Genomic DNA, 18,150 nt, shown 5'->3' with positions numbered 1-18,150 from the left:
ATGATACGTTCATGCGTTCATAAAATACAGCATTTTAGCACATAATTCAAAATGGCCGACAGCCAAAATGGCTGATCTGGGAAAATTGGATATCGGTCGACTCAGCATGACGTCCTGGATCTAACGAGACCACGTTTATGATTTTTGGACAAAGCAATCAGAAGTTATAAGCAAAACAGACATTTTTCATATCTCCGGACCAGTAGGTGGTGCTGTGCCGAAACGCAGCACGTTGCCTCAGGTCATGCTTGTGATGACATGTACCAAGTTTGATCTGAATCGGATAAAGCGTTGCGGAGATACGGCCTTATGTCTGTTTTCGCAAGCGCTACGTAAAATTTGTTCGTGGTTTTATCGAAAACGGTTTAGAGAATCAACATGAATTCCATAACTTTTTGTCGGCATGGTCTGGAGATGATCTGGTTCAATTTTCGTGAAAATCGGAGTAACGGCCTAGGAGGAGTTCGAAAAAGTTGTTTTTTCGGAAAATTCAAAATGGCGGAAAAATTTTCATGACGGAAAATGACGTCATAGGGTGCAATCGAATCTTCTTGAGCCAAGGCATCAGAGGAAAAATGAATTTTGTTTCTAGCCCTTGTGGTTCAAAAGTTATTAGCATAAACATGAGTGCAACTTTGGACAGCTGGTGGCGCTAGAGAGAATGAATTGGAGACTCCAAATTTGCTATGCTGATAGATCAGACTCTCCTCTATCAGTGTGCCAAATTTTATAACTTTCCCGCAAGCGGTTCTATGGGCTGCCATAGACTCCCAGTCGGAAAAATGAAGAATAATAATAATAAGAACGGGAACAGATACAATAGGTGCCTACGCACCTTCGGTGCTTGGCCCCTAATAATAGGAACGGGAACAGATACAATAGGTGCCTACGCACCTTCGGTGCTTGGCCCCTAATAATAATAAACAGAGCAATTCCAAGAGGGTCCTCACACCATCGGTGCTCGGGCCCTAATAATAATAATAAACAGAGCAATTCCAAGAGGGTCCTCACACCATCGGTGCTCGGGCCCTAATAAACAGAGCAATTCCAAGAGGGTCCTCACACCATCGGTGCTCGGGCCCTAATAATAATAATAAACAGAGCAATTCCAAGAGGGTCCTCACACCATCGGTGCTCGGGCCCTAATAATAATAATAAACAGAGCAATTCCAAGAGGGTCCTCACACCATCGGTGCTCGGGCCCTAAAAAGAGAAACACAAAAACTACAACTGACTTCTAGCCACACTGAGTGTGAAACCAGTTTACAAACCAGTTCACGATTATTTCTTTCATACATGTTCAAAAGTTCTTGTTGAGAATTAACAGAGATTTAGTTAATAATAAAATTTGTTGTCACCATGATGGAGATCAGTATTTGCTTTAGTTGGTCTCTTGTCCCTGGACTTCTTACCTTTCATCTCTCTCTGACTGCTATAACAGTGAGTTTATAAAACACATTTGTTATGGCAAGAAAAAGTCAAGAGAAAGATGATTAGGTGTTCTTATTTTTTTAGTGATGATGTCACAATCATCCTGGACATTCCTGATTTTCAGATTTATTCTGTATATAGTCATTGAAATTATAGTTATCCCATATTTAGCATATATCTGTGAATCTACAAAATGAAATCAATATTTCTGCAATCAGGTCTTCTGAAAAATAATCATATAGTGCATTCAATTTTATTTTACTCCTGCTTGGCTCAGACACACACAGACATCAACAATCAGCACATGAATCTCAACAATGGTGAAAAGTTTCATGTCGCAATGCATGCTGGGTTCCAGGATCATATAAAACTACCAGCATGCACTGCTGCAATAATAATAATAATAATAAAAAAGCAATATTGCCACCATTGTTGAGATTCATGTGCTAAATTGTGATATCTCTGTGTTTCTAAAACACAGTGTAGCTCTGTTTCTCTGGTTATGCATCATGTGTTAAAAAAAAAGAGTCATTGTATCTTACTGCTGCGTTTTCACAGTGGTGGTAATGTAACACTTTTGATTGAGAATTAAACTCTGAATAAGTGAGAATGAATTCCTTAGTGAATGAACAGGCAATATGATGATTTTGTCATCATAATCATTATAACTGCAGTCATTCATAAACTGTGTGTGCACAAGTGTGACTTGCAAAAACACAGCTCAAGCAGCAAAAGAAAAACTAATGTTTTAGCATCAGCATCCCAACTAAAGCAAGCACTGATCTCTATAACGGTAACTTCAAACCAAACATTTTCAATTAAACATCTCAATAACAACTTCTGTATGACAGAAATAAAGTCATACTGGTTAATAATAAGTGTAATAATGTGTAATGGCTGGAAGTCAGTCGTAGTTATTGTGTTTCTCTATTTTCTGTTCTTGTGTTTCTCTTTTCTTCAGTGATTCTGCTTACAATCACTTACATATTCCCTTAATTATCTCACTGCATCGTTACTTTTTACTCGTAGTGTGGATTTCCCTGAGGGGTTGAAAGGGTTAACTGTGTAAGATAAAAAAGACACACCCACAAAATGTATTTTAACAGTAATAAACTGTAAGTTATAAAACAGGTTTATACTGGCAACACTGTTGCCAGTAGTTTACTGTAAAATTAATTTTTTGGGTCACCATTGTGCTGAAGAGTAGAGCCTGTGCTTCAGTCCAGGAGAAGATCTACAAACATTGATGATATGCTGCATGTTGCTTTATTTAACAGACGGTGACTGTGTAGTTGCTGATCCAGTGGAAATCTTTTTATGTACAATAGTTTTTTAGTGGTCTCAAATGAAAGAAGTTCACAGTAATACTTTGCTCACGTTATAAATGCATTATAAATTTTAGTTAATACATTTAAATGACAGTTGGTCAATTTAAGGCAGTCGGTTTCTGCAAGTGTAATTAGTTAACTATAATTTAGTGCATTTTTACAGAAACAAACTAGATTACAGTAAAGAACTGTACAATTAACAGTATTTTACTGGCAACAGTGTTGCCAGTATTTTACTGTAAAAAACCCCGGTAAGGTCTAACAGTGTTGTGCAAGGTTGCTCAGAATGATAGGGGCCTGATAGCTCCTAATAGGGCCGTTAGGGGAGGTTCTTTGTCTTTCTCAGGTGAGAAAAGCTTACATATTAATGAGCTCTCGCATAAGGCTTTTTCACACAAAACACGTCGTAAAATTTTTAAATCAATATATTGTCTTATCTGAATGAGCAGTCAGGGTGATTTTCACATAGTTTTGCAGCAAATATTCTAGGCTACGTCATACAATTTTCAAAAGTCTTGTGAAGAAATAATCAGTATGGGTTTCATGGCCTTATTTCAGTGAGAATTTTTTTTTGTATTTTCAAAAACCACGCATAAATGTCATTATCTCAAAACTACAAACTTTTACATACATGCTGCTGATATATTATTGTAGCAGAGTTTGTGCTGAATACAGTGTAATTAGACTTTAGCCATGAAAATGTCACAAGTAACAGAAATAACCAGAAATGTCAGAGCATGTCAGAACACCTCCAGGGCCCAGAAAACAGCTCAGACCTCAGAGGGTTAATCTTGAGTACCTATAGAGTAGTATTGCATCCTTCATATCTCCAAAAAGTCTTTAGTTTTATTATATTTATAAAAGAAAGATAGGCTGTACCGAGTCTTTCCGGAAAATACAAGCGGCTGGAGGCATGCCGTGTGAGCAGAGCTAAAGAATCACGAGCATACATACAGAACAGGAAAAACACAAGGTCTCGAGAGTTTTTTAAAAGTATAAATGATTTTAACTTGAGCGCAGTGTTTTTAGAACACCATGTCATGCGCGAGTTTTACAACATTTGTTTGGTTTACTCGTGGTTTATGAGGATATGAATTGGTTTATGGATTATTGTATGTGACTTAGCAGTAGCAAGCGGAACAGTTTTGCACATCAGACTAGTATTTTCATAGAAAAACAATGGAATAGTAGCGCATTTCAATGAAGAAGCGCGCTTTGTGTGAACGGCCCCTAGGTTTATTATGAAATAATTCATTTATTTCAACATATTTTCACACTCTTTGTGTATTATTGTTTGGAGTGGTTTTACAATAAACAAACAGACACCTACAGTGGCCAGCTAAACAAATGTATTTAAACACACACACACCATACATCGCATGCTCCATAGATGCGTGATCATGTTGTATACTTGCTGTGCTTACACGCCGATAGCTAACAAAACACAGACATTTGAAGCAGTTTTACTCACCGCCTGCGGTTCCAACGCACGACCGTGAACCTTTATCGTTGGGACTGCTCCATCCTTAAGCGTTTGACAATCTGCAAATCTGGCAAATACTTCCCTAAAGCCGAGCACAGCGCTTTGATGGGCGTACTGCTTTCGCTCTCTCGCTCTGGTCTACGGGTGCGCACGCGCCCTTCCGGGAGAAGTGCCCTTAGTATGGCACTCCGCTCCCGCCTGTCCCTATTTGATGAGAGTGGTCATGTTTGCGAACCTTGGGGTGCAGGACCTGCTGCTGCTGAGGCAGCACGGAGAATGCAGACCTGGGGTTCGCAAATGGATCTCTCGGCGGGGTTGGAGACGGGCTCTGCCTTATTTCCTCCCTTTTCCTGCTTTCGCTCTCTCGCTCTGGTCTACAGGTGCGCACGCGCCCTTCCGGGAAAAGTGCCCTTAGGACCCGTATATGAAAATTCCGCCGCATCTGACGTAACACATGCCCATACTCGAAAAAAACTTTCCGAAACTTGTGACAAACCAGAAGGAGTATTTTTGGCACAGAAATACTCCATCAAACTTAATTTTTTAAACTTTGACCATGTTTAGCATGGGAATCCAACTCTTTAACAGTGTATAAAACTCAGTATGCATGAAATAGCATTTCACTCCCCCTTTAAAAAATTTTTGGTAAATTTTACTCATTTTAATCAGTGCACTGTAGTCTTTTTAGTTATTTTGATCTTTCCCGATGTTGTGCACAGAAATGGACTGTGATCAGTTTAAACCTCAGCCTGATGCAGAACACACACCGAAGAAGGTAGAATGTGAACTTCTGCTTATCATGATTGTTATAATTATATTATTAATATTATTATGTTATGTTAAGATAAAACATTCTTAAAATAGCATTTAATGTTCATATATTATTCATATTTGATGTGTTCTCATTTCTTTGTGTTATTGAAGTTATCGTATCTAACTTTGATATGATACCTTGAAAAATAACGATATTCAATACCATTTTCGATACCACAGGGAAAAAACTGCCATATAGGGATTTTTTTTATTATTGTCTCATAATTGTTTGAAATATTGATTACACACAACACAGGTAGGCTTTATTTTAAAATTATCAAAGAAAGACAAACAGTCAGTAATAAAATAAGAACAAATATACAAATTGCAAACAATAGCACAAATAAATACAATAGAATAAAGAGACAAATGAAAAAATTATTTAGTTCCCTTTCAAGGGGGCTTGCGATGCGTCAATGACGCTTTAGGAACGCCTCCGCGTGATTACGTCTGAAGCACGTATGTCAACTAGTCCAATAGGAAGAATAAGCTTCACGGGCGGGTGACGTCATGACCAGGAAAGGATAAAAGCACATCCGGTGCAACCGGCGCTAGCTTTTGTGCCTCAGCAAACGCTCAATGTCAAAACTGTCTGTATTGTTTGTTTGTCACGTATCTATTGAAAGTCATGGCGCAGCTATTCAAGGCGTGTGTTCCTCCCTGCCCTCGTTTCCTTATGGGTGGGGATACACAGGGGGGGATCTTTGTGTAGTTTTTTTGGTAGTGGAGCATGCTATGTCGGCCTTCGAGGGGGCTGACTGTCAGCATTGTGAGTGTCTCCCGCTCCGCATGCTCCGCTCCCGCCTGTCCCTATTTGATGAGAGTGGTCAGGTTTGCGAACCTCGGGGTACAGCTGCTGCTGCTGAGGCAGCACGAAGAATGCAGACCTGGGGTTCACAAATGGATTTCTCGGCGGGGTTGGAGGCGGGCTCTGCCTTATCTTCTCCCTTACCCGAGGGATCCAGTGCTCTCTTGCCTTTGTGGGAAGCCCGACCTGCGGCTTCTTCCATCCGGGATGAGAGCCCCATGCTTCAGTGCTCTAGCTCCAAGGATGTAGAGATGTACTGAGCGTGGCTGGTAGTGACACAAACACGAGAGAAGAAGATTTGCCATCTTCTTCTCCTGCATATGATGAGCTAGTGGAGGTGATAACTTGTGCTGTTGACAAATTAAAGATTGACTGGCCAGCAGAGAAAAAAGGCGCTCGTCCTAAAAGCAAGCTTGACGGGCGCTTTTTACAGTCTAATATATCATCTCCCTCACGAGCGCTTCCATTCTTTCCCAATCTGCATAGTGAGCTATGTAGATCGTGGAACAAACCATATTCATCACCTCTTTTCACTTCCTCAGGGGACTGTTCTGCCAACCCCGCCACCCTTGGTGCCTCGGGGTGCAGCGGTCTTCAGCGAGCTTTTGGCTCAACGTCAACTCAACGTTGCGTCAGTATGTTTCAGGGCACCGAAGGGACTGTTACATTAACACCAGAGGCCAGTCTCGAGAGACTAGTACCCTTAGTAGATTTTCTAATAGAGTGGAAGAATCTGACGAAAATATCTTCTTGGGTCCTGCAGATAATAGAGAAGGGTTACAGAATCCAGTTTGGTTCTCATCCACCTCATTACAATGGGGTACTACCCACGTTATTTCATCCCGAGCAGGCTCTGGTGATGGAGCAAGAAGTAGAGTCTCTATTAGCGAAAGGAGCTATTGAGCAGGTGTACTCGCCCGACAGAGAATCAGGGTTTTACAGCCGCTACTTTATTGTTCCAAAAAAGGATGGGGGGTTGCGTCCCATTTTAGATCTTCGTGGGTTGAATCGTGCAGTCATGAAACTCAAGTTCAAGATGCTCACACTCAAACAGATCGTGACTCAAATCAGATCCGAGGACTGGTTTGTCACGATAGATTTAAAATACGCTTACTTCCATGACTCCATCCTCCCTCAGTACAGGAAGTTCCTGCGGTTTTCTTTCAGGGGCAAAGAATACCAATATCGGGTGCTTCCATTCGGTCTAGCTCTATCACCCTGCACGTTCACGAAGTGCGTAGATGCAGCTCTGGCCCCGCTCAGGCTGCAGGGCATATGCATTCTGAACTACATCGACGACTGGCTGATTCTAGCGGAGTCAGAGCAGTTAGAGGTCCGTCATTGAGATGTTGTTCTTGCTCACATGATAAAGTTGGAGTTGAGACTCAATGCCAAGAAGAATGTGCTTTCTCCACTACATAGAACCACTTCTTGGTGTGGTATGGGATTCAGTCACGATGCGAGCGAATCTATCGCCCGTTCGTGTAGCTGCTATCCTCACAGCCACAAAGGAGTTGAAGCTAGGCCAGTCACGCACTGTTAAACAGTTTGAAAGACAGTTGGGCCTCATTGCAGCAGCATCCAATGTGATACCCTTTGGCCTACTGTACTTGAGACCCTTGCAGTGGTGGCTCAGAACCAGAGGGTTCTCCCCGAGGGTAAAACCCACTTTGTACGATCAAGATCACGCTACGGTGTCTTCGTGCCTTGGTTATATGGAGGAAACACTGGTTCCTATCCCAGGGTCCGGTGTTGGGAGCTCTATGCCATCGAGTTGCGATCTCGACAGATGCTTCCTTCACCAGCTGGGGAGCGGTAATGGAAGGCCGCACAGCTCAGGGTCTGTGGAGGAGTCATCATCTTTCTTGGCACATCAACTGCCTGGAGATGATGGCAGTCTTCAATGTGTTGAAGCATTTCCTCCCAGACTTGAGGGGCCATCATGTGCTTGTCCATACAGACAACACATCCGTGGTCTTTAACATAAATCGTCAGGGGGGTCTGCGTTCGCGTCCACACTGCAAACTGGCGCACCAGATCCTCCTGTGGTCTTTAGGGAAGATACTCTAGTTTCTTTCATTGCACTTTGAGTTGCAGGCCCTAGGGCGAGGCCTGCAACTCGCCCTAGGGTACCGGCTTGGGATAGTAGTAGTAGCCTTTATTGTCACTTAGTCACAAGTACCAGCGAAATTAGCCATCAACTTGTCCATATCTGGCAATAGTTCTAGAAGCCCTTTTCTAGGGATCCCTTCGAGCCCTTCGAGTCAGTTTCAGAAAAATTTCTGACATTCAAGACCATATTTCTTCTAGCGATTTCATCACTAAAAAGAGTCAGAGATCTTCAGGTCCTTTCGGTTTTTCCCACCTGTCTTGAATTTGCACCTGGGATGGTCAAGGCATTCCCTAAACAAGGATACGTCCCTAAGGTGCCAACCATTATTCCGAGGCCTATTGTGCTGCAAGCTTTCTGTCCTCCTCCTTTTACATCTTTGGACCAGGAAAAATGGAATATTTTGTGTCCAGTGCAAGCACTAGACACTTATGTCCACAGGACTGCTCTGTGGAAAAAATCTGATCAGTTATTTGTCTGCTTTGGATCACCTAAGAAAGGTCTTCCAGCCTCTAAGCAAACAATCAGTAAGTGGATAGTTGAGGCTATCTCTCTTGCCTGTGAGTATTCTGACCAGCCGTGCCCTTTGGTGGTCAGAGCTCATTCTACTAGGGGTATGGCGGCCTCTAAAGCCTTATTATTTGGGGTTTCCCTTCAGGAGGTTTGTGATGCGGCGGGTTGGTCCTCACTGCTCGCACTCGGCAGATGGGAGTTTTACTTACTCAAACATGTTCTGAGGGCAGAAAGGAAAATGATTGGTATACAGCTTCAACCAATGAAACTGAAGCAAGGGCGGGGTCAAGACATTTGAATTTAAGGTGCGGAGGGATTGGGGAATAATCGGAAAACAAGACAGATGTTCGTGGGAGAACGCATTTATTGCAAGGTAAGTGAATTTACTACTAGCATCAGGCATCTTCAGTGTTGGCTCCTTTGATTCATCCAGTTTCTGCCAGCTCATTCAGGTAACTGAAGAATGAGATAAAAGAACAAGTTAATAATAGACTGAAAAGAAATGGTCTCCCACTAAGCAAAATTATGTCCGAAAGACGTCTTTTCAATGTCTTTGTTACAAAAATAGGACGTTGAAATGGCGTCCACTGAGGAGCCAGAATGAAAGTTGTTATGACGTCTTTTTTTGACGTGTTCTGCACGTCCGATATAGACGTTCATCGAACCTTCGTACAAGGTTAAAACTAGTTCAGATGTGGCCATTGTGGACATATTTCAACATCATTTATGGTCTCATTTAGACATAATTACTTTGACTATTACTGTCAGATGATCTTAGTCAGAATTAACAGAGGTTTAGATGTTGATATTTGTTTAATTTGAAGTGTCACCATTGTGGTGATCAATGTTTGCTTTAGTTGGGCTCTTGGTCCCCTTTCTTTTTACTTTAACTTTTCTTTGGCTGCTGTAACAGTGTGTTTGTGTAACACAATTGTTGTGGCAGAGAAAGCCTAGAAAAAGTATGAGGTGTTATCAGCTCAATGTTGATAATCATCACAAAATGGGCCTTTAATATTGTGTTTAAAGTTTTGTGTTTATATTTAGCATTAATAACCACCACCCATGTGGAGCTGCATTATTGGTGCCAAAAGCATTAAAATGATCACTTATTTGAAGGTGTATAAAAAGCATGTGCACATGATGTTTTGAGCAAATGTATCATATAGTCACACACAGACATCAAGATTTTGCATATGATTCACAACAATGGTGACAATTAAAAAAAAAAAGCTTCATGCTGCACTGCATGATGGGTAGCTTTCATAGTACAAAACTCATCCTTAATTCCCAAGCTTTTTTGTTTTGATTGTCACCGTTGTTGTGATTCATATCCAAAATCTTGATGTCTGTGTGATTACATGATATACTTGCTCAAAACATCATGTGCACATGCTCTTTATACACCTTTAAATAAGTGATAATTTTAATGCATTAGGCACCAATATTACAGTCCCACAAGGTTGGTGATTATGAATGCTAACGCATCTGACAAGATTAGATACTTTTTTAACATCAATAAGCTGAAAACAGCTGATCTTACTTATTATTGGCTTTCTCTACAACAACAATTGTGTTTTACAAACACAAAGTTAAAGCAGCCAAATAAAAGTTAAAGTAAAAGGAACGGTGACACTTCAAATTAAACAAATATCAACATCTAAACCTCTGTTAATTTTCACTAAGATCATCTGACAGCAATAGTCAAAGTAATTATGTCTAAATGAGACCATAAATGATGTTGAAATATGTCCACAATGGCCACATTTGAACTAGTTTTAACCTTGTACAAAGGTTCGATGAACGTCTATATCGGACGTGCAGAACACGTCAAAAAAAGACGTCATAACAACTTTCATTCTGGCTCCTCCGTGGACGTCATTTCAACGTCCGATTTTTGTAACAAAGACATTGAAAAGACGTCTTTCGGACATCATTTTGCTTAGTGGGCTACTTATGTAACAACGAAATGATTAAAAAAGAATCAAATATACCCTTAAAAATGTGTAGGGCTATAGATTTACTATACTATAAAACCAGCAAAAATATAAACATAAAAAAAAGAGTATTTTGTACTCTGTATATTTTGGTATTGTGGGACAACTTTGCTTTAGTTTTACAAAAGTGATGCCCTGAAGAATGCACTGGGAGTGGGAGCTGACAGCCATGTTTACAGAATGTTTTTATGAGTGATGTTTTTTTTTTTTTACGAATTAACAATGATTAGTTATAGAGAAAAGTTAATTATTCTAGAACTGAGATTAGTGTATCGAAAATTATTGCAGCACATAGTATCAATACTACTGTATATTCCTGCAATACAGGAATATTACAGGACCTCATTTCTAGGAAAATGCAAAGCAATTAGAATCTCTTGAGTACTCCTGCCCTGACAGCAGCGTGTAATACACTAAACATAACAGCGATTTGAATCTATTGAGTACTCCTGCCCTGAGAGCAGCGCGTAATACACAAAAATAACAGCGATTTGAATCTATTGAGTACTCCTGCCCTGAGAGCAGCGCGTAATACACTAAAAATATAAGCGATTTGAATCTATTGAGTACTCCTGCCCTGAGAGCAGCGCGTAATACACTAAAAATAACAGCGATTTGAATCTATTGAGTACTCCTGCCCTGAGAGCAGCGCGTAATACACTAAAAATATAAGCGATTTGAATCTATTGAGTACTCCTGCCCTGAGAGCAGTGCGTAATACACTAAAAATATAAGCGATTTGAATCTATTGAGTACTCCTGCCCTGAGAGCAGCGCGTAATACACTAAAAATAACAGCGATTTGAATCTATTGAGTACTCCTGCCCTGAGAGCAGCGCGTAATACACTAAAAATATAAGCGATTTGAATCTATTGAGTACTCCTGCCCTGAGAGCAGCGCGTAATACACTAAAATAACAGCGATTTGAATCTATTGAGTACTCCTGCCCTGAAAGCAGTGCGTAATACACTAAAAATAACAGCGATTTGAATCTATTGAGTACTCCTGCCCTGAGAGCAGCGCGTAATACACAAAAATAACAGCGATTTGAATCTATTGAGTACTCCTGCCCTGAGAGCAGCGCGTAATACACTAAAAATATAAGCGATTTGAATCTATTGAGTACTCCTGCCCTGAGAGCAGCGCGTAATACACTAAAAATAACAGCGATTTGAATCTATTGAGTACTCCTGCCCTGAGAGCAGCGCGTAATACACTAAAAATATAAGCGATTTGAATCTATTGAGTACTCCTGCCCTGAGAGCAGCGCGTAATACACTAAAATAACAGCGATTTGAATCTATTGAGTACTCCTGCCCTGAAAGCAGTGCGTAATACACTAAAAATAACAGCGATTTGAATCTATTGAGTACTCCTGCCCTGAGAGCAGCGCGTAATACACTAAAAATAACAGCGATTTGAATCTATTGAGTACTCCTGCCCTGAGAGCAGCGCGTAATACACTAAAATAACAGCGATTTGAATCTATTGAGTACTCCTGCCCTGAAAGCAGTGCGTAATACACTAAAAATAACAGCGATTTGAATCTATTGAGTACTCCTGCCCTGAGAGCAGCGCGTAATACACTAAAATAACAGGGATTTGAATCTATTGAGTACTCCTGCCCTGAGAGCAGCGTGTAGTACACTAAAATAACAGCGATTTGAATCTATTGAGTACTCCTGTGGATTTGTTGTGGTCGACTGATGAAACAGTCGAATTAAAATGCGTATAATACAATATCTAGACGATGATTTTTAGTTCTGTGCATTTTAAAGGTCCCGTTGCATGCGATTCCATGTTTCAAAGTTTAGTTAGTGTGTAATGTTGTTGTTAGAGTATAAATAATATCTGTAAAATTATAAAGCTCAAAGTTCAATGCCAAGCGAGATATTTTATTTAACAGAAGTTGACTACAAAAAACGGCTCGATTGGACTACACCCCTCTACTTCCTTCATTAGTGACATCACCAGAACCGTGTTTAGACTAACCTCCGCCCACAGGAACACAGGCGTATTGATGGCGAAATGTCAACAGACGTTGATGTTTATCTATAATCGGATACCGCAAAAGTTTAATTCGAAGTTGTTAGTTTGCTCTGTCCATTTCACCACGGACTGTTTTTCTAACCTGGGATAATATCAAGCAGGCTTCTCTCAGCGTTTCATACTGACGAAGGGGGCAATTTCAACTATATTCCAGCAAGCGGTAAGTAGTGATTTAATATGGAAGTAGCGATCAACTTAACATCGTTTCTCTTAGTAGGATGAAAATAATCTTACTTAAACTGTGATTAATATACAGAAAGCGATCAAAGAACAATCCCTTTCCAATCGTCCAAGCTGTCAATCAATCACACAGCGCGAGTTTATCTGGACACTTGCCAAAACTCGTTATGAAATAAATGACGCTGTTACACTGCACAACGAAGCTCTTACTGTATTTATATGCCTCATGTTTGCATTGGTGAAATCATTAGTGAGTGCAGAAACTGCGTTGCAATGATAAGATCTTTTTTCACGCGATCAACAGGCTGTCATCTGCTCAATGCTCACTGCAATTTTTTATGTGATTGAAATAGATCTAAATACTTAAAAAACTTCTCACGATTCGTTAATCCCGATAGTTGTAATAGTAAAAACGTATAATAGCTGTAATAGTAAAAGTTTTCCAGATAGTTCCACATGTAATGCCAGATATTTCATATGCAAGCATGTCAGCCAATCACAGCAGAGGGCGTTTACGCTGAAGTCTCACAGCAGACACGCCCCTTCAAACAGAGTGTTCAAACCAGGGAATGAAATCAGGCTAGGAAATATGCCTTTTATTTCTAAATTATAAAAAAATTTGATCTAAAAAACATACTAACATTATAAGGGCACCCCTGGAAACATGATAAAATAATAAAAATAATCCATGGAATGGGACCTTTAATGTTCGCTAATTATCTCAGTAAACGTTAGAGGATGTTGAATTTTAACAAAATATAATAGTAAATTCACTTACCGTGCAATAAATGCGTTCTCCCCTATTTTTTTACAGTCTATGGTTCTCCCACGAACAGCTGTCTTTTTTCCCCGATTATTCCTCAATCCCTCCGCACCTCAAGTTCAAACATCTTAACCCCGCCCTTGCTTCAGTTTCATTGGTTGAAGCTGTAAACCAATCATTTTCCTTTCTGCCCTCAAAACATGTTTGAGTAAGTAAAACTCCCATCTACTCACATTCGTGAGGTTTTATAGCCTGGACCTGGTTGCTGCCCCAGGTTCTCAGGTGCTTAATACTTAGTTTGCCGACAGTTTTACTACAGGCAATTGTAAGTCTGGCGTGTTGGGTATTCTCATTCCCAAAGCGTTGTTGACGCATCGCGAGTTCCCTCGAAAGGGAACGTCTCAGGTTACGACTGTAACTCTAGTTCCCTGAGAAGGGAACGAGACGATGCGTCACCCTGCCATACTTCCTGCATCCCTGTGATCGACTTTGCTTCGGCTCTAGAAGCTGTCTAAAACCGGATGTGCTTTTATCCATTCCTGGTCATGACGTCACCCGCCCTTGACGCTCATTCTTCCTATTGGACTAGTTGGCATACGTACTTATGACGTAATCACGCGGAGACGTATTTGATATTTGCCGAAAGTTAAGGTCTTGGAATATTACAAGTAAACTTTCAACGAATGTACATTGTGAGTAAATATAAGATTACAACTAACATTAAAAATGCCCATAGAATTTGATTTCTGTGTCTTCTTTCAGTTGAAGCATTTGATGTCACTGATGAAGAACAGCTGTGAGTCTCTAAATAACACACAGGGAGAACATTTCACCAGGGAGGAGTTACTGGAGGTTAAAAACACAATGCATGATATATTCTCATAGTAGTTTGTGGACATGCTCTTGCACAGTGGCTGAATGAAATTAATTTCACAGAACTTTTGCAATTCCTCCAATGATCTGCTGTCGGATGGGAACATCGCTGACGGCAAGACGTTGAGTCAGTTTCTGTTCACGGTGGAGAACAGCATGCATCTGATCGGACCTCAGCTTAAAGAGCCTGTGACCAGGACGGAGACGCACAACACCTGTGAGACGCAAATATTTACAGTTTACACATTTTCTCATTGTGTTGATGAATGGAAATACTGTGTTTCAAATGTGCATAAAATGAAACCGATATTGAGTACTGGAAGTACTGAAAGCAGTTGTTCTGTATGATCATGTGAATCACAGTCGCTGAGGTTGCAGTCACACGGAATCAGACTCCGCCCAGTGGGCGTGTTACTCTGAGCACAGACTCCGCCTTCTTCAACACCAGCTGGGAAACAGTTATAGGGAAATCATATCCTGGTACAAATACACATATGCATGTACTTATGAAAGCATCAGTGCATTCAAGACCCGATGTAAATGTTGTTGTCTTTTAGGTTTTGCATTTGTGGCGCTGGTCAGTTTTAAAGATATGAACTCATCCAGCAATCAGTTTCACACGATGAGCAGAGAGAGATCAGACGATAGAGAGAGAAACATCACTTATCAGCTCAACTCGAAGGTGGTGACGGTCGTCGTCAGTAATCCAGAAACTAAACAGCTGTCTGAGCCGGTGACGATCATCTTTACACACGAGCAGGTGAAGAAGTTAAACAGTTTAACAGATACAGATGAAAAACCAAATAAATGTGCATTCCCTGTTTGAAAATCCGGTTGAAGCTGGATTCTAGCTGGTTCACCATATTATGTTCCAAAAACCAGCATGACCACATTAAGCTGGTATGACCAGCAAGTAGCTGGTTTGTTTTTGGCCCAAGATGCTACACCAGTCTTATTTTAGTATCAATGATTTATAATTATTAGGGTTGTGATGAAACACTTAGTTTGAGGATACACAATATTGGGTTCACGATAAAAAGACAAGATGATATTTTAACTTAACTTTATAATTATTTTTATGAAATCTTCAATGATGAAATATATGACTGAAAAAATAGTATTTTATTTGACTGAAAGACACAAAATATAAAATAATGCAGTAGCATTTTGAAACTTATCTAAGGATGTTTACATTTTTTTTTGGTAATCGAGTTATTTTGACGAATAATCGAGTAATCTGATGTGTTTTGTGGAAATAAAACTAGACCTATGTGAACAATCTGTTCATTGACTACGAGAAAGAATTTGACAGTGTGGACAGGCAGACACTCTGGAAGCTTCTACGATATTATGGAGACATTATGGAGTACCCATAAAGATCATCGATATCATCCGGAACTCATACGAAGGACTGTCCTGCAGAGTGATCCACGGCACACAAGCCACGGACAACTTCCGAGTGCGGACTGGCGTAAGACAGGGGTGCCTACTTTCTCCTTTCCTGTTTCTGCTTACCATAGACTGGGTCATGAGGACATCAACAGCACGGAGAAGGCACGGTATTCAGTGGATCCTATGGAAACAGCTGGATGACCTTGACTTTGCCGATGACCTAGCACTTCTCTTGCACACCCAGCAACAGATGCAGGAGAAGACCAACACTGTGGCAGAGAACTCCTTACGCATTGGGCTGAACATCCACCTGTAACGACTGCGAGGATGAACCAAACACAGACCAGAAGATTAATTCAACCTTTCTGCTTCTCGCCGAATGAGGGGGGAAGATTTGTTCAGAACATCTCATGATCATCATCATCATTCTGGCTATTTAAAAGAGCCCCCCCAGCACTAACGAAATAATATATATAAACTTTATTACAGGCTCTAGGCCCAACAGCAGGACATACACCATACAAAAACAAACACCAAAAAAAAAAAAAAAAAACAGTTACATAAACATATACAATACACCCTTTTTCACAAAAGTCTTAAAAGGCACTCATACCAATGCTTCCATAGATGTGATTGATATCGGACCGAGCTACACCTGGGGCTTGTGAGCCTTACTATAATATAGTTTTGCGACTCATCAAGTCGACACATAAACTTAAACATTAGGTTCCTCAAGAGGGCCTGTAAACAGCTTAGCCTCAAATCACAAAAAAGCTACGGTAACACTTTACGGTAAGGGTACATGAATTATCATGAATTCATGTATAAATTCATGCATGAAATATGCATTCATTCATGCATTAATATCTCATGAATCATCAGGAACTAACATGAGTTCAACGTTTTTCATTCATGACTTCATGGATGAACAAGACCTTAATTAAAACATTAACTAAGATGAGTACATCATCATGAATTATGATTTATTACGCATGATCATGATGTTTGTTTTTTGTTCACACAAAAAATTGGTCTTTACCACCCATTCTGGATAAAGCTATGGTTATGGTACATGAATCCATGCATAAAAAAGTATTAATTCATGCATGCAAGACTGCTCTTCGAATTATTAAAGGAATGTACAAAAATCCACATTATCTAATGCATGCATACAGGCTAGAACAGTATATCAATTAATGTGAGAACTTTTTTTCTGAATTATGATCTGAGTTTCCAAGCATGTTCATGTCTTCTTCATAGCCTGCAGGTAAATGGACAGAGCCCAAAATTGGCCAATCACAGCACATATTATACGAATTCTGTTGGCGTTCAAATACTAGTCATCATTAACTAAGCATTATTTATCAATGACTTCATCATGTGTGTGGCCCCTCAACTAAAGTGGTGACTTGGTGCTTTGAAACACTGATGAACAATGTGTTTTCATTATGATCTGAGTTATCCATCATGTTCATGTCTTCTTCATAGCCTGCAGGTAAATGGACAGACCCCAAAATTGGCCAATCACAGCACATAACATACGAATTCTGTTGGCATTCAAATACAGTAGTCATCATTAACTAAGCATTATTTATCTATGACTTCATCATGTGTGTGGCCCCTCAACTACACTGTAAAATCCAACATTGGTTCTTACTAAAACTTTTTTAGTTAACTTTACTTAATGTCTTAACTTAATTGTAAAAATCTAGTAATCTGTACTATTCACATACTATGTTTTATTTACTCAGAAAACCCAAGTTAAGATTAATTGATTGGTTTGAGTGTGGTTTTTGAGGCAGGGAAATTCTTAATGGACCTTTCACTCATTTCCTCCACTTCTGCAGTTATTTGTCTTTGTTTGCATTCACTCATTTCCCAAAGTAATCTTGAATGTTGAATTGTCAATACAACTGAAAAATTTGTGAGAACATAACATAAGTTGACTTCATAAATTGATTTTGATTTTCCTAAAATATTTATATTTATGGCGATTAGTGATCCCTTTGGTTGGGCACTTGGAACTATATTTTCTTTATTATGATTCTCTTTCTGTTGATGCAGTGATGCAACAATAAATCAGTTGTTTAGTGTCAAAGAAAGAGAAGTACACAGCAAAATCCCCAGTGTTAAATTAACATATATAAACATATGTGAATTATATAAACTCTGAGCAGAGTGTTAAATGAACACTGAAGCAGTGTTAAAGATAATGAGATAATTAAGTGATTAATTGAGTTATGATTGACCATTATTGAAGACACCTGATGTTAACAAGCAGAATCACTGAAGGAGAAAATCACAAATTGTAAGTTACCATTGTGGTGATGGGTGTTTGCTTTAGTTGGGCTCTAGACCATTATATGTTTACTTTAGATTTTGTTTGTCTGCTGTTATTGATTTATACCAGTCA

General features: G+C 39.8%; 1 protein-coding gene across 1 annotated transcript in view; it reads left to right on the top strand.

The window, feature by feature from the left end:
* LOC311077544 (uncharacterized protein) overlaps positions 1–18,150 on the top strand; it is a 471,588-nt gene that overhangs the window by 433,019 nt on the left and 20,419 nt on the right. Inside the window, exons 15-18 of the mRNA XM_084106074.1 lie at positions 14,235–14,324; positions 14,409–14,562; positions 14,709–14,825; positions 14,903–15,105. Coding sequence (XP_083962200.1) covers positions 14,235–14,324; positions 14,409–14,562; positions 14,709–14,825; positions 14,903–15,105 — 564 coding nt within the window. The remainder of the gene's footprint in view (positions 1–14,234; positions 14,325–14,408; positions 14,563–14,708; positions 14,826–14,902; positions 15,106–18,150) is intronic.

This window comes from Abramis brama, assembly GCF_963993115.1.
Source record: "Abramis brama genome assembly, chromosome: 2".
Lineage (NCBI taxonomy): Eukaryota > Metazoa > Chordata > Actinopteri > Cypriniformes > Leuciscidae > Abramis > Abramis brama.
The sequence above is the reverse complement of the archived record's forward strand: the minus strand, read 5'-3'. Positions and strand labels throughout refer to the sequence as shown.